The 19735-nt window shown below is 57.8% G+C and overlaps 1 protein-coding gene across 1 annotated transcript in view; it reads right to left on the reverse strand.

The window, feature by feature from the left end:
• The window catches only part of PPP1R9B (protein phosphatase 1 regulatory subunit 9B), a 91717-nt gene that overhangs the window by 21888 nt on the left and 50094 nt on the right, over positions 1–19735 (reverse strand). Inside the window, exon 11 of the mRNA XM_065578065.1 lies at positions 3241–3292. Within this exon, the coding sequence (XP_065434137.1) occupies positions 3241–3292 (52 nt within the window). The remainder of the gene's footprint in view (positions 1–3240; positions 3293–19735) is intronic.

Below are 19735 nucleotides of genomic sequence, written 5' to 3' on the forward strand. Positions count from 1 at the left end.
TCTTATCTATTTAGATTGCCAGCTCTTTGGGGGTGGAGAGGGCTCTTAGGAGGTGTTTGTACCGCCCCGAGTCCAGTGGGGCCGGGGCTTGGCTGACACCTTGAAACTCTCCCCCCTGTCCAATTTCAACTCCCTGCACCAAAGCCTGGGGGCACTAAAGAGGCTCAAAGAAACAGACCCGAGAATGATCGTGAACCTGGGCAAAACAAGGTGTTTGCCCCTCACCTCGTTCTCAGAAATGGCAGAATGGTTTTTGCTGAAAACCCCAACTCCCTCCCCCCCACACACACACACACCCCTTCTCCAAATTCAATTTGAGGCAGGGGAAATTTTCAGGCCAAACGGTTCATGTCTGGCAAAGTTCTAAGCACCTGAAAACAGGGTCTTCTAATGGAACATTTCAGACAACCTGAATTATAGGCAGAGCCGGTAGCGCTGCCGCCAATAGCCACCCAACTCGCCGAGCCTCTACAGAGGCTCGGGGACAGTGCTCACCACACATCACAATATACAACACACCCCCCTATGCTGCAAAGCCAGTCCTACAACAGCCTCCAACTCCCATGCTCTATGGGTCCTCTGTTAGGCTCCCATTTCCCCATCATGTCACTTACTGCAGTCCCATATTTACTTCCAGGAACTAAGGCAATCTTCTGCATGCTCCCTGCTCATACTCTCCAGCACTCACCAGCTGACTGTCCAACTCCCCCTCCCCAGAGCTAGACGCTTCCAGCGGAAGCCTCTGGGTAAAGAGGAAAAGCGAAACGAGAAACAGGCAACTCCTGACGCCTTCGTGCACCTGTTGTGTGTACCTGAGCATGCGGGCACGTGCGTGTGGCCATTTGGGACAGGTGTGTGTCTGTGCCACCACCTCTGCACACCAATATTGGCACAAGTGCATGTGCGTTGCACGGGCACACGTATATTTGTGGGCTCTGGGGCCTACATGTATGCAAGGAATCTCCGCCGTTGGAGGTTTTTAAGAACGGGTTCGAGCCAGCGGTTCTCAAACTGTGGGCTGGGACCCCAAAGTGGGTCGCGAGCCCATTTTAATAGGGCCGCCAGGGTTGGCTTAGACTTGCTGGGGCTCGGGGCCCAAGCCAGAGGCCAAGGGATTCAGCCCAGGTTACTGGCCCGCGGGCTGCGGCTGAGGCCCTTAGCTTTGTTTTTGACCCCTTCCCCACCCGGGGCGGTGGGACTCAGACGGGCTCAGTCTTTGGTCCCCCCCCTCCTGGGGTCATGTAGTAATTTTTCTTGTCAGAAGGGGGCGCAGTGCCATGAAGTTTGAGAACCCCTGTACACGCGGTACACGGTCATCCCCCCCCCCCCCGGCGGTAATGCGGCTGTAACTCACCGCGCTGTCAGTCTCCAGCCTTCCCCGGGTTGTCTTTGCTACGCGCTGCTCATCCCAGCTGGTTCGTTATAAACAGGGCACGCCAGGCGGGTGCCAAGCCAAGTGGGGGGAAATCAGAGCTGTGCCTCGGGGGCACTCGCCCCTTCGCTTGCCAGCCGCTTCCTCCGCCCTGCTGCGCGGTTGTTGTGTTTTTTTTTGGGGGGGGGGGGGGGGGGGGGAATGACTTTTCTCCAGCCGCAGACAGGAGCCAACATCAGCTGTCTGCAGATGGCACGTGGTCTTTCAACTCCAGCCGCCTGGGAGTCGAGACAGTGGCCTTTGCAGTATGGCACGGCTCAGGCGCCTGCTAACCACAGGCACCATACGTGCACACGCGTGTGAGTGTGGACACACACGTGCACCTGTCTGGGTGCTTATGGCCGTCAGCCAATGAGAGAGGCAGACGCACACTCGGCGGGAACGATTCTGACAAAGCCCTGCCTATACTGGCTTGGTCAGTATACCACAGCACGAACGGCGTCACGCTATCACGCCCAACTGGGACCAGCTGCCCCAGAGCCAGCCGTGCTTCGCACAACCGTCGTGCGTTGCACAACTGCCTACGCTAGGAGGTCCACGCGTGCAAACTGCCTGAGTGGAGGCAAGCCCCAAGAGACACAAACACGTGACGGGCCCGATCCTTCCTTCCTTCTGTGCACCAAACCCGCCTCGACCTGCCTGAGAGTCTCAGGCTGCCGAAGGATGCAGGGTCAGGCCCCGAGGAGGGTGCGCAGGGCAGATCTTTCACCCCCCACGGAAGGTGGATGGGAAACCGAGGCAAAGTAGGACCCTGCACAAAGTTCTGCTGCCTGCTGGAGCGGGCGCTGCAGCACCTGGCCACCGAGGGACCGGAGAAGAAAGCAGCGAGGGATGAGAGAGAAAGGGAAGCGGAGGGGAGACCAGCTGGAGACAAGAGGGAGTAGTAGGAGTGTGTGTGTGGAGGGATTTCCCTAGGAGGCGGAATGAGCAAGGCCCTGTGGAGTTGGCCAGGGGGCTCTTGCAGGATCCCTGCAGGATCCCAGTAGCCGTAGGGGGCACGGGGTGGAGGGAAGTGGGGAGACGCGCCTCTGGGGAGGCGGAGCCCCACGTGTACATGCTAAGGGGCCTCACACCTAGGGCCCCACTTGCTCCTGGCTTCCTAGGTGTGTGCGAGAGAGGCAGTGTCCCGGGAGCCAGAGGGATGGGCGGCCGGGGACAGGCATTGATTCAGCAGGTGCTGCCCTCCCCCAGCACAGCGACCCCCCCCCCCCCATCCCCGGAGGACAGCAGCAGGAGCCCCCACCAGGGGTGAATCCAGCCTAGGGCCGGAGTCGAGGGGCCAGAAACCTAGGCCAGCTGTCCCAGTCCATCTCCCAGGGATCCGGGCCACTCTGGGGTGGGCGAACAGATCGCGGCTTTCAGGGGCGGGAGGGGATTCATTCTCAGACCCTCCCCGGGCTCCTGCGCTTGCTGATCTCCCCATCCTCCCTCCCCCCAGCCAGGCCCTAGCTCCCAAATTCCCCCCTCCCCCACATCCACCCCAATGCCCTGGCTCCCCAACGCTAGCTTCCCCTATCTCCAATCTCCCACCTCCCTGTCTCCAGCCACACCCTAGCTCACCGGCCCCCAGCTGCCCGGCCCTAACACCCCCGCCAACCTCCCTCCCACCAGATCGTCCCTCCCCGAGCCCCACATTCCCCCCAGCCTGGGTCCGTGCCGTCCCTGCTCTGCTCGGCAGGCCATCAGCGCCGGGGAAAGTCTCCCTTGGCTGGCGACGCCGGGGCGAGCTTGCAGGCGCTAAGGGACGTGGGCTCAGAGAGACCGGGCGTGGGGGCGGGAAAAGGGTGGAGACCGTGCGGCGGACTTACCGAAAACCTCGTCCGCGTCTCGGCGTTTGGAGGACGACATGGCAGGGCAGCTCTGCGGAGAGAAGAGGGGAGGCAGGGTCAGAGCGCTGGAGGTCCAAAGCCAAGTGGCTGGCACGGCTATCTCTGGGGAGGCGCGTGCGGCTGGGCCCCGGGGTCTCCAAGCACCCCCCGGAGACTAGAGCATCCCCCATCCGTCTGGAGCGCGAGAGAACTCTGGGGAGGGCCAGTGGGGGCCATCTGGGCCTGGCCCTGGTTGTAGTCTCCCCAGCAATGGTGTCTCAGCTGCCTACGCAGTAGACCCTGTGTTACAGAGGGGAACGGTCTGGGTCACGTCATCCAGCCCGGCCTGAGCTCTTACATGGGGTCAAGCCGGACATGTCCGGAGCATGGAGCTGCAGCAGCGAGACCCGTAAGATCCTCCAAGGAAGCACCCTGGAGATAGCCAGGCTCCGGAGGTGGACCAAGCCGCTGGATCCTGGAGGCAGAGTGTGGGGGAGGGTGGTAGAGGGACCAAGTGGTATAGCAAGATCCCCCTTATGATCACACACCACGTCTCTCCCTCCCTTTCCCACAGCCCCCTTCTCCCTCACCCCACAACCCCATCGCTCTACAAAAGGAACCAGGATGGATGATGCAATAGAAGACATGGACATTGATTGATCACCTGCTATTGTCCATCCATTTAAAGAGACAGGAGGCCTGATTCTCCTCTCCCTTCCCCACCATACAACTCCCTCAGGTTAGCGAGAGGAGACACCGGCCGGCCCACGGCTGGTATTTTCCTGACAGGCGGGGTGAAGGACGTACTTAAGGGACATGGCGGAAATGTCAGTCACTCGGGGGGGTTTAGAACTGGATCAGTCTGATAAGAGGAAACACTTTTTCCATACAGCCCCCCATTAACCTGTGGAACTCAGGGTCACAGTGTTTCATGGAGGCCCAAGAGCTGAGCAGGACTCAAAAGAGGACTTGGCGTTTGTGTGGAGAACAAGAGTATTCTGGGTTCTAGTAGAAAGAATGTGAAAAGCTAAGATTTGGGGGAGGGGTATAAACCCTCAGGCTTCAGGGCATGCCAACTATTAGGGGGTCAGGAGGTAACTTTTCACAGGGGCAGATTATCCCCTAACTGCCCACTGGCGGGTTTCTTTCAGCTTCCTCTGGAGAAGCTGGGGCCACCCACTCTTGGAGCAATGATACCAGATGGAATGATCTGATCTAGCGTTCCAGTTCCCCGCTCTCTGTGACAATGGCAATCTTACCCAGCCCTTTCCCTCCAAAGATCTCAAAGCTCTTTGAAAACAATGAATTCAGACCCACAGCACCCAGGGGCGGGAAGGTCAGTGTGACCCCCAGTTTTGCAGACAGGGGGGCCGCTGGCCTGAAGTGACTGGCTCACAGCTAGGCAGAGAACCCAGGAGTCCTGACTCCCAGTCCTCTTTGCAGAGAGCCGTCCTGCCAGGGCAGAGAAAGCTGCACTAAATATAAACCACAGCGCTAATACCGCTGGGCCCGATCCTGCCAGCTTTACTCTGCCAACGCTCCCTGTGACTGCAGAAGCAGCCCCCGGGATCAGCGATTCAGTGTGAATTTCCACTGGGGCAGAGCGAGGAGTGTCCCAGAAAGGGGTGTAGGAGCAATGTAACAGCGTGGGACTCACCCCTGCGGCGCCTCCTGCTGGACATCTCAGGAAATTAGCTCACCAGCCGTTGGAGCGCCCTCTGCAGGCTGGTGTCCTGCTACCGCTTGGCCCCTGTGTCCCTCTCAGACTCCGGTGCCCCATTATCTGGGGTGCTGCCCCCTGGCAGTAACCCCTCATTCTCAGAGTCTCCCCTCCCCAGGGACCCCCAACCCCCCTAATCCCACCTTGCCTCAGCCAGTGGCTACTGCCAGTCAGCCATGAGCCCCTGCTCCTTGGAGCAGACTGCATTATAAAAGCCAGGCAAGGGGGTAGGACCTGCTGTCTTCCTCCACCACCCAGTACCTCAGGGGTGGGCCTAGGACAAGGCCCTGCAGCCTGGGGAGTTGCCAGGCTGGAGCTCCCCTGGCCTTTCCCCAGCCCTGCTTCACTCCCAGGACCTTTGCTACCAACAGCCAGGCCCTGCTCCCTCCAAGACCGGAGAGGCTACCCTAGCGCCAAGCTAGCAGCCTTTTATAAGGACCTGCTGTGCTCTGTTTGGGGCGTGGCCCCAGCTAGGCCTGCTTTTCCTTACAGCCCCAGCCCTCTCCCAGGGCTGGCCTTAACCCTGTCAGGGCTGGAGCGGCTAACCACCCCGCTACAAGCGGGTATATTCCCTCACCTCACTGGGGGCTCCCCAGGTATCCCCACTGCTCCCCTTGGAGCAGTGCGCTCCTCCTGCCCCAGGCCGAACTCCCATTGAACCAGACCGGGGATGTTTGCCTTTGCTCACAGCAGCCGTGACTTTAGAACTGGAAAGAAAATGACACGTCAGGCTCGTCGGCCCTGAACCGGGAAAGCGAAGGGACGGTGTCTCTGGGGAAAAGGCTACTTAGCAAGTGGGTGTGTTTATCTTCCCCAGCTCTAGGGGTAGGACACTATGGGACTGCCCCTCAGCCGATCCCAGTCACGAATACACCAGCTCCGGGCCGGATTCTCCTCTCGCTCGCGTGAGGGTGAATGAGGAGCAAGGCAGCACCTCGCACCTCATACAAAGCCCTCGGGCGCCTCTGCCAGGGGATCAGCAGCAACATCCCCGTTTTTCAGCGTGGGAAACTGAGGCACAGGCCAGCTCTCTTTAGACTGTAAGATCTTTCGGGCCGGGAGTGTTTACTGGGCGTATGCACCACGCCTCGCCTGACAAAGTGTGTCGCGCGCCTGTGTCCGCGAGAGGATAGCAGCCTGCTACTGCTGACCGCTACGGTGCTGCTCCTTTAGCTCACGGGGCAGGGGGGTTGGACGGACAGTCACGGGTTCAAATCCAGGCTGGGGCGAGGGTTACTGTCACTGCTGTCTCCGCCCCCGCAGTAGAGCCTTTATCTGGGTTAGCCTCTATGTGTCCCTTTCCCTGCGGTTAGTGCCGGGGCGTTCCCTGCAGGCCCCAAAGCAGCCTCAGTGGTGGTGGACCCAAGCGGCAGGAGAGAGAGATGCTTTCATGACTGCAAATGTCTCCCAAGGGCCACCCCTCAGCAGCTTGGTAACCCGCCTCCCTCTCCTCCTCCGGCTCCTGCCGGCCGCTGACCCACCCCACGAATCCTTTCAAGCAAGGCCCCTCCCTCCTCCTGAATTCAAAGCCGGGTCTCCCCTGGGACCCGCCACCCCACGTGGGGCGCATCAGCTGATTAAGGGCACAGGGAAGACTCCTACCGGCCCAGCGGCTCTGCAATGAGCCAAGGGGCGAGAGCTTTTGAAGGAACGGTGACCACGCCAGGGGCTTGTCCGTCGTGATCCTCTAGTCTGAGCCCCTGGATAACACAGGCCCCAGGATTTCCCCCAAATAACCCCGAGACATGGGCGGCAGGGGAGGATGTGCCTCCCCAAACAGCGCTGTGTGTCCCTGCCCATGCTCCGTCCCCAGCCCCCTCCTGCTTCCCACCTCTCTGCTATTGCCAGTTCTTCCCCCGTGCTGGGGCTAATGGGGGTCAGCCTGCAGCCAGGGACTCCGCCCAGTGCTCTAGGGCTGGGGGAAGGGGCGTGCTACCCAGCGCTCCGGGGCTGGGCCCGCGCCGCTCGCTCCACGCTCCGGGGCTGGGGATGATTGGGCTGGCGTGGCGTGGCAAAGGAGGGACACCTCGGGCAGAAGGGACAGGCCAGGGTTAGCCTCCCTGAGCCCAGGGTTCACCCACCGCCCATGCCCCTAGAGCAGATGTCTTAGAATAAACCTCCGATCTTGATTTAACAATTGTCAGTGACGGGGAATCCACCCCCCACCCCACCCCGCCGCCTTGGTAAGTTGTTCCAGGGGATAAACGCTCACTGGTAAAAACGTACACCTTATTTGTAGTTGAGTTTGTCTAGCTTCAGCTTCCAGCCACTGGTTCATGTTCTAGCGCATAGAGCTCATTATTAAATATTGGTTCCCTGTGTAGATACGTATGCGCTGTAATCAAGTTACCCCTCCCCCTTCTCTTTGGTAAGCTAAACAGACCTGTGTGAGTCTGTCACTGTTTCCTAATCCTGTAATCATTCTCAGGGCTCTTCTCTGAACCCGCTCCAGTTTATCAATACACTTTGTAGAGGCAGCTCAGATGGGGAAACTGAGGCACAGAGCAGTGACTTGCCCAAGGTGACCCAGCAGCTCAGTCTCAGAATGACCACAGCCGGATTCATTAGCCACTCAGTCATATCGGGGTTTTTTAGCATACATCATTCAGTGCAGGAGACCACCCGGACTTTGGAGAGCCCGGTGGGGAGTCGTGCACAGCCAAGGAGAGAGCCAAACCCTCAGCTGTTAATCAGCACAGCACTGAAATGAAGAGAGCCTCTCCTCTTTACACCCCTTGTCTACAGATCAGCATTACAGGCTGCGGATCGAGAGTCACGGCCACAGACCCTGCTGGAGCATGGGCCAGGACGCGTCCCTTGGACATCACCCCAACAGGGCACAAGGGGGCATTTTTCAGGTGACACCCTGACGGTCAGCAAAAATCCACTGGCGAGTCCTGCTGCCCTGCCTCCCCTTGGGTCACTCCGCTTGGCCTCCCTATGTCCCCCCTCCACTGCACCGTGGGTCAGATCCTGCTCACCAGGAAGTCAGCAGCAAAACTCTCCGAGGGGCCGGGAGAGAAGGCGCCGGGACAGGGAGCTAAGCTTTTTGCAATGGAACAACATGCTGAAGAGGTGCTTGACCACAGAGGCCTGGCCTTTCCCCTGCAGCGGGGCTGTGACGAAGTGGGACTGTTCTTCATGTTTTCCTCAGTTTCCCCTATGCAGTTCTTAAGTATCTAGGTGGTGGGATAAGGGTGTATGGGTGCTGCAGAGCAAAGGGCCAGTGTACATAAATGCCCGACACTCTGTCTCCTGGCAAGTGATGGCCTGGGCCCCTCCTCTGCAAAGGTGCCAACTGAAGGTGTTGGAGACAAAGGGATCAGGTGACCTCCTGGCCCGGGAAAGAGACAAAGCCCAGAGAAGGAGGGGCTGGACGGGGGTTGGAGTTGGAGCTACCTGGGGACTAGGAGTGAGGGCAGACGTGGGGGCCTGGCTCTCTGAACCCCATAATGAACCCAGCCGAGGGGTCCCGTTCTCTGTATCTACAAGCTCTGTTTTAGACCGTGTTCCTGTCATCTAATAAACCTCTGTTTTACTGGCTGGCTGAGAGTCACGTCTGACTGCGAAGTGGGGTGCAGAACCCTCTGGCTTCCCCAGGACCCCACCTGGGCGGACTCGCTGTGGGAAGCGCACGGAGGGGCATATGCTGAATGCTCCCAGGAGAGACTCAGGAGGTGAAGCCGTGTGAGCTTCTTGCCCTGAAGACGGTCTGCTCCACGGGAGAGGAGGCTCCCCAAAGTCCTGACTGGCTTTGTGGGGAGCAGTTCCAGAGCATCGCCCGGGGACTCCGTGACAGGGGCAGCGAGGTTCTCCAGCACACGGAGACACAGCGCAGGGGGCCGCTGCTGCTGGGTACCAGACTAGGGCAGCAGGGGAACAATGACGAATGACTCCAAAGGCTGGCTTGAAAGGGAAGTCAGAGCGCCTGGCCCAGAGAAGGGAGCCAGATCCCATCACTAGCTCCTGAGCGCCGCCTGGGAGGGGACACTGATTCCTGCGGCCCGGCCCTCCCTCATGGGCCCATTTCCTTTCCCACCCTACATTTTTCTCTTGCCTTCTGTTTAGGATCTGCCTTAGCTGGGCACGCCTGCCCCTTTCACAACCCCGCAGCGAGCCCGTGACCGGAAAGGCTGCTAAATGCAACGCCCTGAACAGCCTGACGCTGGTCCGAGTTTGCCAGGTCCCAGAATGGGCTGATCACGCCACGCACTCTGTTTCTCGCCCCCCGGTCAGCCAGGTTGCAAGTAAGAGGCGGCAAGAGACACAAGGTGGTCGTCTCTACTCCCTTTACCTGGTTCCACTTAAGGAAGCCGGATCAGACTAACAGCTCCAGCCCATCTCAGCCAGCCTCACTTTCCCCCCCCAGGACTGTAATTCCCATCTTTAATACCGCCTCAAAGCCTGTCAGGCCAGGGATGGAGTGAAGAGGGGAGTTGCTAGGCCAGCGTCCCAGCCCTCCATGCTGTCACCATGGACGGCTCTGCCGAAGAGCAGACAGAAGCGAGGGGCAGTGTGGTCTGGTGCCCTGGGACCACCTGCCTCTGAACTGCAGTGTGATCTCGGGCAAGCCGCTTTGCTCGGTTTCCCCTCCCCACTCTTTGGCTAATGAAGTGTAACAACATGGGCCCGGACTGTCTCTCACTGCGCCCAGCATAATGAGGTTTCAGTCTAGAGCCAGGGACTGTCAAGAGGCCAAATTTTGCCTGGTCGCAGCTCTGTTGATTTCAGTGGGGTTTTCATCTAGATTCATAGATTCTAGGACTGGAAGGGACTTCGAGAGGTCATTGAGTCCAGTCCCCTGCCCTCATGGCAGGACCAAATACTGTCTAGACCATCCCTGATAGACATTTATCTAACCTACTCTTAAATATCTCCAGAGACGGAGATTCCACAATCTCCCTAGACAATTTATTCCAGTGTTTAACCACCCTGACAGTTAGGAACTTTTTCCTAATGTCCAACCGAAACCTCCCTTGCTGCAATTTAAGCCCATTGCTTCTTGTTCTATCCTTAGGGGCTAAGATGAACAAGTTTTCTCCCTGTTCCTTATGACACCCTTTTAGATACCTGAAAACTGCCATCATATCCCCTCTCAGTCTTCTGTTTTCCAAACTAAACAAACCCAATTCTTTCAGCCTTCCTTCATAGGTCATGTTCTCAAGACCTTTAATCATTCTTGTTGCTCTTCTCTGGACCCTCTCCAATTTCTCCACATCTTTCTTGAAGTGCGGTGCCCAGAACTGGACACAATACTCCAGCTGAGGCCTAACCAGCGCAGAGTAGAGCGGAAGAATGACTTCTCGTGTCTTGCTCACAACACACCAGTCCGGAAGTTAGCCCAGCATTCTGGTACCACTACAAGTTCCCAAGGCAGCTGCCCCGTGCCTGGAAGGACATGACAAAGGAGACGCCCCTGTGCAATTAATCCGAGAGCTGCCGACAAGGGGATAATCAGCATCAAGGGAGACAATGGTCTTTACGGGAGAGACGCCTGCCTGCTAGGACACTAAGAGACACCCATCAAATCATCCCCTACAGGCCTCCAGCAGCTCCCCCAGCCATCGGCTTTAAATCCCTGCTGAGCTGTATTTGAACCCCTGGTGACCTAGAGGTGAAAGGTCGCTTAGGGCATGTCTGCACTGTAATTGAATACCCACAGCTGGGCAGGCCCCTGTCAGTTGACTCAGGGTGTGGGACATTCCGGTTCGGGCTGGAGCCCGGGCCCTGGGACCATGCCATGGGGGAAGAGTCCCAGGGCACAAGCTGACCCGGGCCCAGGCACGGGGGTTGAATCGCAGTGTAGCCCCCCCCGCCCCCCCCCGGTCTCTTAGCGATCCTCCGAGCCAGCCAGTTCCACTGCCCCGCTGGCGGGAAATGCGTGGACCAGACCATCCTTGGGTGGGGACTTCTACTGCCATGTGCCCAGCCTGGAGCGAACGTTCGCAGACGAGTTACCCGCCTTTCAGAAGCGAGGTCCGTAGCACACGCTGTCATGGGTGGCGGAGTGGGGGGGAGGGGAAGCACCCGGCCGCAGGGAGGTTTATCTGCCCCAGGTGGATGCTACTCTTAAGGGCCCCTCTGGATCAATAAACCTGCCTGTAATTGGATATTACACAAAACCTCCAATGTGTCTCTAGTGGTGCGAGCCGGGGGCTGGGAGTCGGGACTCTGGGGCAACCCCAGCTCATGTGGGCTGCTGGTTAGGGCAGGGGGCTGGGAGTCAGGACTCCTGAATTTCATTCCTGGCTCCTTGCAAACCACTATGGGAACAACAACCTTTTGCAGACCTATTAGAAATACTCTGCAGATCCCCAGGGGTCCACAGACCACAGGTTGAAAACCACGGGTTTAATGGATATAATTAGGCTTGGAAGGATTCGATTCTTATCGGTAAATGTCAATTTCACTGCAGACACGCCCAATATTTCCATTGCTAATAATCAAAGTGTACAGCGAGGCAAAGTAGGGAAAACGCGGCTTGAGAACGGATTCGCGTTTCATTGACCGATATTTAATTCGGACGTTTCGACGTGGGACGCCGGCCGGGTGTGTAGGGATGGTTATAGAGCTTTCACTTTTTGAATCTCAACATTAAATCATTATCGTCCGACCCCACCCCTTAATTTCCCGTAACCGAACATTTAAATGAATAAAAATTAAAAATGCATAAAAAAATCGATATCCATCAAATGATAACAAAAAAAAAGATTGAATTGTGCAAAGCCCAGGGGCAGGGATTAGGAGATGTAATGCTGTCATGTTTATGAAGGATGTCAAACTCCTCCAAGAGAAGTTCCTCTTAGCCGGTCAAAGTGGCCAATTCTTTTATCTGCTGAAAGGGCCTTCTAGTTAATATCTGGGAAGCCCTCCAAGGCCTTGAGGGGCAAGACTGACCAGGCTCACAGATCTGGCTGCACCACAAGGAACACAAATAAGATGGGCGTAGAATAAAACACCCCCAAACTCCCTAGACATGCGAGGCTTAATTCTTTGTTGCCCATTGCCCCAGCGAGGGTGGTACCAAGGGGCTCTGAGGTAGAAGGGGGGGCCCTGAACCCCATTACACCCAGGTACAGAGGAAGACTCTGCCAGTTTAGGGGTGAGCCAGGGGGTGAGGGTGGGATTCTGGGGCCGTTCCAGGTGGGTGGAAGCGTGGCCAGGGTTGACCTGTGCTCCCGTGATTCGACAGCCCTGAAAAGCCCCTAGGAGCTCCCTGGAGCAGGGATAGAAGTTAGGCCCAGGGCTATGCAGGCCTGAGTGTAGGGCAGGGCCAAATTCCTTCCCCTCTGTCCCTGCCCCACTGCAGGCTCCTTGGCGTTACCAGAAGGGAAGCGTCTAATGCCACGTGGGGTCTGCGTTGCTCCCATCACCGTTACCAGGAGGCACGCTAATGGGAGGAGTGACCTTTCGATGCCTATGGATTTTCAGTCCCCAAGAAGAGCAGTCAGGAGGCAGAAAGAGACAGAAAATTACAGCCCAGTGGCTCATCCGCCTGCTTTGGCAGCGATTCATATCGATCTCGGACAGCTCCCTTAGTGTCAAAGTGGTTCGCAAATGGAGCCGCTTCACCCGCCACTGAAATGCAGCCACCTCTGGGGTGGGGGCGCGGCCGCTGTTTTAAACAGCAGCACGGCTAGCCCAGCCCAGCCGTTTAAGATGGGAAGTGAAGAATACTAGATCCAGCGGAAAGCTGCTGCGCGCATGTAAGGGAGCGGACTGCTGTTTGCTCAAGGATTGAACCAGGACCCTGGGGCTAGCCTCCTTGACTGCCATGGAAATCCCCAGGGGGTCTCGAATGCAACAGAGAGGCTCTGGCCCCTGGTTTTGTGTCAGTACCTCCAGCAGCAGTGACCAGAGCCCCCAGCGGGGGCGTTGGGGTCAGTACACACTTGGGGGTGGGGGAGAGCGCCCCCTGCTGAATCGCCACTACCTGCAGCACCTGGGATCTCTCTCCTCCAGCTAACTGCTTTGGGGAAGGAACAAGTTCCCAGCCTGGGCAGGTGGGAGTCCAAAGCCAATGTCAAATAATGGATCTGGGGAGGGGTCTGATGGCGCCGAGAGGCAATTGTCCTTCCCTTCCAGAGGCTTTTCCATTATTGTCCTGCAAACTAATCCCCCAACACACACTCACAGCTAGGAGTGCCTCCTTCCAGCCATACCAACACGACGGTGTTAGACACACACACACACCCCATCGGTTCTGAGACAAAGGCCAGAGCATTAGCCAGGGTCCCCTCCAGGGCAATGGGTCAATTTCAGTTCAAGTGGAGAGGGGAAGGGTGCACATGTGGGGGAGAGAGGGGAAGGGAGAGGTCTGTCCGTTTTAGCCCTGGATCCAATGCCTCAGAAGGGCAGAAAAATCTAAACCAACATGGGCCTAGTGCTCCGGTCTAATGAGGAAAGAAAAGGCTCGTGGAAAGGAGGGAAAGAAGAAGAGAGATGGGAAAGGAAGTGTGTGTGTGTGTGTGTGTGTGTTGGGGGGAGGGGGAAGACAGAAAGAGATGGAAGTGGGATTCTGGAGGAAGAAAGAGGGGAGAGGAGAAAAGAGGGAAGAAATCAGGGTCTAAGGAGGAGAGCAGAAAGACTCTAAAAGAGGAGATGGAGAGCGAGCGAGAAGGGATGCGCGGGGCTACCAGGGAATGAAGGGCAGAATGGAGGCAGGGTGGATGTAGCGAGTCCCAGGGATAAAACAAACCAAGGTGAGAAGGTGGGAAACAGCCAGGGACCCTTCCCAGGGCAGGCGCAGCAGAGACCTGCCCAAGGCCTAACTCTCCCAACCCAGCCCAGGAGGCAGCCAGTCCCACTGAACCCAAACAAGCCTGGGAACCCAGCCAGGCCTGGGGGGCTGCAGACCCCCTAGCACGGCCCCATCGAGGGAAGGACACTGCTTCAGCCAGCTCGCTATGGGGCAGGCTCCCCCTGCCCTGGAGAAATACAGCCCCACCAGACCCCAGAGGGGAGAGGCAGGGGACGGCTAAGCGCTGGCTCAGAAGAGAGGAGCTGGGTGGGTTTTTTTTATGATGGTTATTAATTTATTGATCGAAAACAGGAGGGGGAGGGCGGCTTATTAATGTTTAAAGCGTTGCTAGCCTCATGCTGGGAGGGGGATTTTAATAACCCAGGGTGGGTTCAAACCTGGGGGCTGGACTCTACCCAGCACAGCTAACTGCATGTGCATTTCTCTCTCTAACCAACCCCCCACCCCACTCCACTCCGTCTTTCCGAGACGTTGATAAACACCCCAAGTTGAAGACACTTTCCACCATCATAACCCCCCCTTCTCCCCCCTCCCCGCCCCCCATCGCTCCGTTTCCATCCCGAGCGGACCGACAGGAAAACACCAAATATGCCGCTCTCCTCCCCTGGTTGCATCAAAACAGGCGAGGGAGTGGGGGGGGGGCTATTTGGATCGGGACTGCAGCCTTAAAGCCGATGCGATCCACGCAGCCTCGAGGCAGGCAGGGCTGGAAATAAATAAACAAACAAACAAGGAGCCCCCCCCCCCCCAAAAAAAACAACAACTACCCAACCGGCAGCCGAACACACAGCAGAGAAGAAGGAAGCCCTGCGCTGAAACTGACACGAGATGCTGATGGGCAAGGCTGAAATTGACACACACTCACCCACGGCACCCTGGCATCCTTAGCCGCGTCCGATTGCGTCCATGCTGGGCTCCAGAGGCGTCTCTTGTGGCTCCCCTCACCGCCCCCTCCCCTTTCTCCCCGCCGCCCCCTCCCCTCTTCTTTGGAGCCAACAAGCTTTCAAAAATTCAAGGAGGGAGCGGAGAGGATAAAGGAGGCAGCGAGCGTATCCAGAGAGGTCTGCAAGGGGGAGGTTCTGCAGAGAGAAATTTCATACTGACCTCTGGATTCTCCAGGCTGGGATGGTCCCAGGGACTGGAGGGAGGGGGGGGGGGAAGGGAAAGCAAGGGGGGGGGGGTCACAGGAACCCGGAAGCAGCTCAGGCAGCCTGATTTGAAGTCAGGGAAGGAGGATGCAGCCTTGGCCGTGTCTCCCATCTGCTGGCTTGGCTTGGCCGGGAGCGCGGCTGGTGTGGTGATGCAGTGCTGAACTGGCCCCGTGTAGCCATTCCCTGGGGCTGGGAGATCCAGAAAGATGGGGAGGGGGGAAGCAGATGCGAAGAGAGAAGCAGGGAATGAGAAATCCGAGGCTTAAAGGGTTTCCAGAGCGCCTTGCCGCCCGGCTCCCCCAGCTCGACTCCTTTATGTCGGCACCGAAACGAAGCCTGATTTTCAGAGGTGCTGAGCACCCACGGGGCAAGGTGGGACGTGATGCTCAGCATCGGGGAAGAAATCAGGCTGGTTCACCGTGGACTTGAGCGACTGACTTTAGGCACCGGAGTTTGAGCCGTCTGGCCTAGACACAATTGCAGCACCCAGCGCTGAACTGCAGCCACCTCTGGGTGGGAGCACAGAAGCCAGTGTTCTGCAACAGCGGAAGGCGGCGACGCTTTCGTTTGCTTGTTCTTAAATCCACTGGGAGGACAGCCTTGATCCCACAACAAAGAAACCCTGTGGGATCTTGGCTGCCCAGGCGGAGCAGAGAAGGGCCTTAGGGTCTCATCTGAAAGAGAGCCCCCAATCATCTGCCCACGACTCCAGTATACTTGTGTGATTCCATTTGAGACCTGATTTTCCAGGGCTGCCAACCCACTGTGTTCCCTGGATCACAAAGGTTTTGAAAGGCAGGTCAGGGGGGTCCCTAGATGGAGCAACATGGGTCAGGGGAGCAGATGGGCGGTGTCATTCTGGGCCTGGGCAGTGACAGCACTGGTTGGCGTGGCAAAAGGGTGCAGTGGGTAAGGTGATGATCTGGGACTTGTGAGACCTGGGTGCTCATCCTGATTCTGCTTTGTCAATTGGCTTCTCCGTGCCTCAGTTTCCCCACGGTCTGCCTCGTTTGGAAGATCCTCGGAGCAGGGAATGTCTCTAAGCGTTTGCCAAGCACTTAGCCCACAGAGGCCCATGCTGGGGGGGCACAGGATAGAAATAACATCAGGGACCTGGACCTTGCCAGGACTCCCCCAAATCTCCATTGACGAAACCGCCCCTCGGAGGGGAATGATCCTCCCCGCCCCCTTTGCATGGGGAGGAAGGGGAGAGGTGGATGAAGCTCTCCTGAGAGTTGCAATGGCTGGTGGTGCTGAATGGACAGCTCCCAGGAGCCTGGCTTGTGAGGGGGAAGGAGAGCTTGGGATGGGGGAGAGAACCTGGGGGGAGAAAACTGGCTCCTTCCCAGGACAGACGGATTCAGCTGGAAGGCGTCGGGTCGGGGGCGATTTCATTAACCACAGGAGGCCACTGGGTCAACGAGCAAGGCCAAGGCTGAGGCTGGAACCGCTCTGCTCCTCGTCAGGTTCTTCACTTGGACGCAGAAGAGTCCGTTTAGTGTTAGGGGCAAGAAAGGCCCAGAGCTGGCCCCATCCTGGGGGGAAGAGAGGCCCAAAGCCGGCCCCATCCCGGGGGGAAGAGAGACCCAGAGCCGGCCCCATCCCGGGGGGAAGAGAGACCCAGAGACGGCCCCATCCTGGGGGGAAGAGAGACCCAGAGCCAGTCCCATCCCAGGGGGAAGAGAGGCCCAGAGCCGGCCCCATCCCGGGGGGAAGAGAGGCCCAGAGACGGCCCCATCCTGGGGGGAAGAGAGACCCAGAGACGGCCCCATCCCGGGGGGAAGAGAGACCCAGAGATGGCCCCATCCTGGGAGGAAGAGAGGCCCAAAGCCGGCCCCATCCCGGGGGGAAGAGAGGCCCAAAGCTGGCCCCATCCCAGGGGGAAGAGAGGCCCAGAGCCGGCCCCATCCCGGGGGAAAGAGAGGCCCAGAGCCGGCCCCATCCTGGGGGGAAGAGAGGCCCAGAGCCGGCCCCATCCCGGGGAAAAGAGAGGCCCAGAGCCGGCCCCATCCTGGGAGGAAGAGAGACCCAAAGCCGGCCCCATCCCGGGGGGAAGAGAGGCCCAGAGCCGGCCCCATCCCGGGGGGAAGAGAGGCCCAGAGCCGGCCCCATCTCGGGGGGAAGAGAGGCCCAGAGCCGGCCCCATCCTGGGAGGAAGAGAGGCCCAGAGCCGGCCCCATCCCAGGGGGAAGAGAGACCCAGAGCCGGCCCCATCCTGGGAGGAAGAGAGGCCCAGAGCCGGCCCCATCCTGGGAGGAAGAGAGGCCCAGAGACGGCCCCATCCTGGGAGGAAGAGAGGCCCAGAGCTGGCCCCATCCTGGGGGGAAGAGAGGCCCAGAGACGGCCCCATCCTGGGGGGAAGAGAGGCCCAGAGCCGGCCCCATCCCGGGGGGAAGAGAGGCCCAAAGCCGGCCCCATCCCGGGGGGAAGAGAGACCCAGAGCCAGCCCCATCCTGGGAGGAAGAGAGGCCCAGAGACGGCCCCATCCTGGGGGTAAGAGAGACCCAGAGACGGCCCCATCCTGGGAGGAAGTGAGGCCCAGAGCCAGTCCCATCCCAGGGGGAATAGAGGCCCAGAGCCGGCCCCATCCTGGGGGGAAGAGAGACCCAGAGCCAGCCCCATCCTTGGGGGAAGAGAGGCCCAGAGCTGGCCCCATCCTGGGGGGAAGAGAGGCCCAGAGCTGGCCCCATCCTGGGGAGAAGAGAGGCCTAGAAAATAGGGATTTTCAATTCACGTTTCATTGAGTCTCTCTTGGCAGAAGAGGGGTTTTTAGGAGGGGCTGGTGGTTGCATCCAGGGGGCCATCAGCACAGAGACAACAGTGGCTGGAAGGTGAGGCTAGGGTGAGACAGGTGAGACTAGGGACACTGGCTGAGCAGCGGGGAAGGGGTGGGGGGGTCAGTGCTGATGAGGGTGGGGCAGAGCTTTGAGATGGTGGCAAGAATCTGTCGCCACAATGGATGGGGAGTCGGGGAGGGGTCCTGGGACTGGGCAGAGATGGGCCCCTCCTGGAGTGAGCGACGAAGAGGCCACCCCATCCCAGCGTGGGGCAGGACGGATTCGAGAGAAGGCCCCGGCACCCGAGCTGTGCTCTTGCCAGCTTGCCCCAGGGCTGCTGGTGGCCCCTTTACACATTGCTGCTGGGCTAGAAAATGAGACAGAAGCTTCTTCCCCCCGCGCCCCCCAGCCCCACGTCTCTGCCCCTCCCTGGGAGCGCCAGAATCCCAGGTTGCCATCCCTAGAGCAGCAGCAACATCACTGCCTGGATTAGCAACATGTTGATGCACGTCCCGGGCGCCGTGTGTGTTTTAATCCAAATACACATTCACACACAATCTCTCTCTCTCACACACACACAGCTTCCTGGCTCCAGCAGTCACAGCAAGGAGGCTGCCAGCCTGGGGGAGGACTGGAGCCAGCACGGGCACGGTCTGGTGCCTTCACAAACCCGACTGCAGAAAGTAGGGCAGTGGGAGGCAGCGATCCCCATGCCAGCCACTCTCACTCCCAGTGCCAATGTCAAACAGCCGGGCATAACAGGCAGGAGAGCTCTCTTCCAGCTCGTGTTCCTGGGGGTTATGATGGGGCAGAGATGGTTAGAAACAAAGCTCAGGTTGGCATCCATCTCGCGTCTGACACAGAGATCGCCGCAGCAACCAGGACATCCCACTACCCCCACCATCACCCCAGGAATGGTCAATTTAAAGGGACAGGACCGGCCCAGATACTACGGTGAGGGGCACTTTGAAAAGACATTATAATTTTAGCCAGGTGGAAAACTAATTTCTGCATGAGAATTTTTGAAATTTCAGACGGGGATGAAAAATCAAAATCTCGGAGGTTTTTCAAGAACAGAAAATAAAATAAAAAAATGGGATCAGGTCAACTGAAGGATATTTTTTTTTACCTTAAATCAAGGTATGTTTCTAAATGAAAAATGGGTTTGAACTGAAAAACAAACTCTTTTCCCCAAAAAACTTTTTAAAATGTCTTTTTTCGAAATGAGTCCAAACCGAGCCTTTCCCGCAAACCGTTTCAGTTTTGACGAATGGACGTTTTCCGAGGAAAAAAATATTTTGTTGAAAAAGTCCTGACCAGCTTTAATGATAATTGAATCTTAATTTTATTCTGCATGTGCCTTCTTGAAGAGCAGTTTAGCTCCGAGGACAGGGTGTAGGCTCCCGCCAGATAGAGATCAGGAACAAAAAGGCAACAGAAAATAAAGAGGTGATGCAATAAAAATGCAATGGAAAAATAACTCATCAAGGGCTCATGTAATCTTAGAAGCCAGAGGAGGAGACCCAGCAGACCAGCTCTTCCTTCTCCTGCTACTTATTATTAAGATTTGTTTCACCATAGAGCCTAGGAGCCCAGTTCTGGAGCGGGCCCCTGTTGTGTCAGGCGCTGTACGAACACAGAACAAAAAGCCAGTCCCTGCCCCGTATATAATAATAAATAATGGTCATGTTTCCTCCCTGCCATGTAGCCACCATGCGGCCTGGGTGGGGCGACAGCAGGGCTACGGTGCTTGTTTCCCACCCATTTAAGTGTCCCAAAGATCGTAACCGACTGCATTTCCATCAGCCCCACAGGGGTGTGAGCTTCCTACCTACCCCGATCTCCGGTGGGACCCAGCCTAGCATGAGTTGTCTCCTTCTCAACAGCCCCCGATCCTCATACCAATCGTCCGGCTTGAACGTCAGAAGACACTTGGGGAGGCAGGTGGCTGGCTGAGAGTGTGTGTGTGTGTGTGTGTGTGTGTGTGTGTGTGTGTGTGTGTGTGTTCCGGTCGCACACATGCTCAGGCTCACTTGCACACAGAGTCCAGTAGCTCACTCCCACACAGGCGCTCACCCAATCGCTC

Source organism: Chrysemys picta, chromosome 24, assembly GCF_011386835.1.
Source record: "Chrysemys picta bellii isolate R12L10 chromosome 24, ASM1138683v2, whole genome shotgun sequence".
Taxonomy (NCBI): domain Eukaryota; kingdom Metazoa; phylum Chordata; order Testudines; family Emydidae; genus Chrysemys; species Chrysemys picta.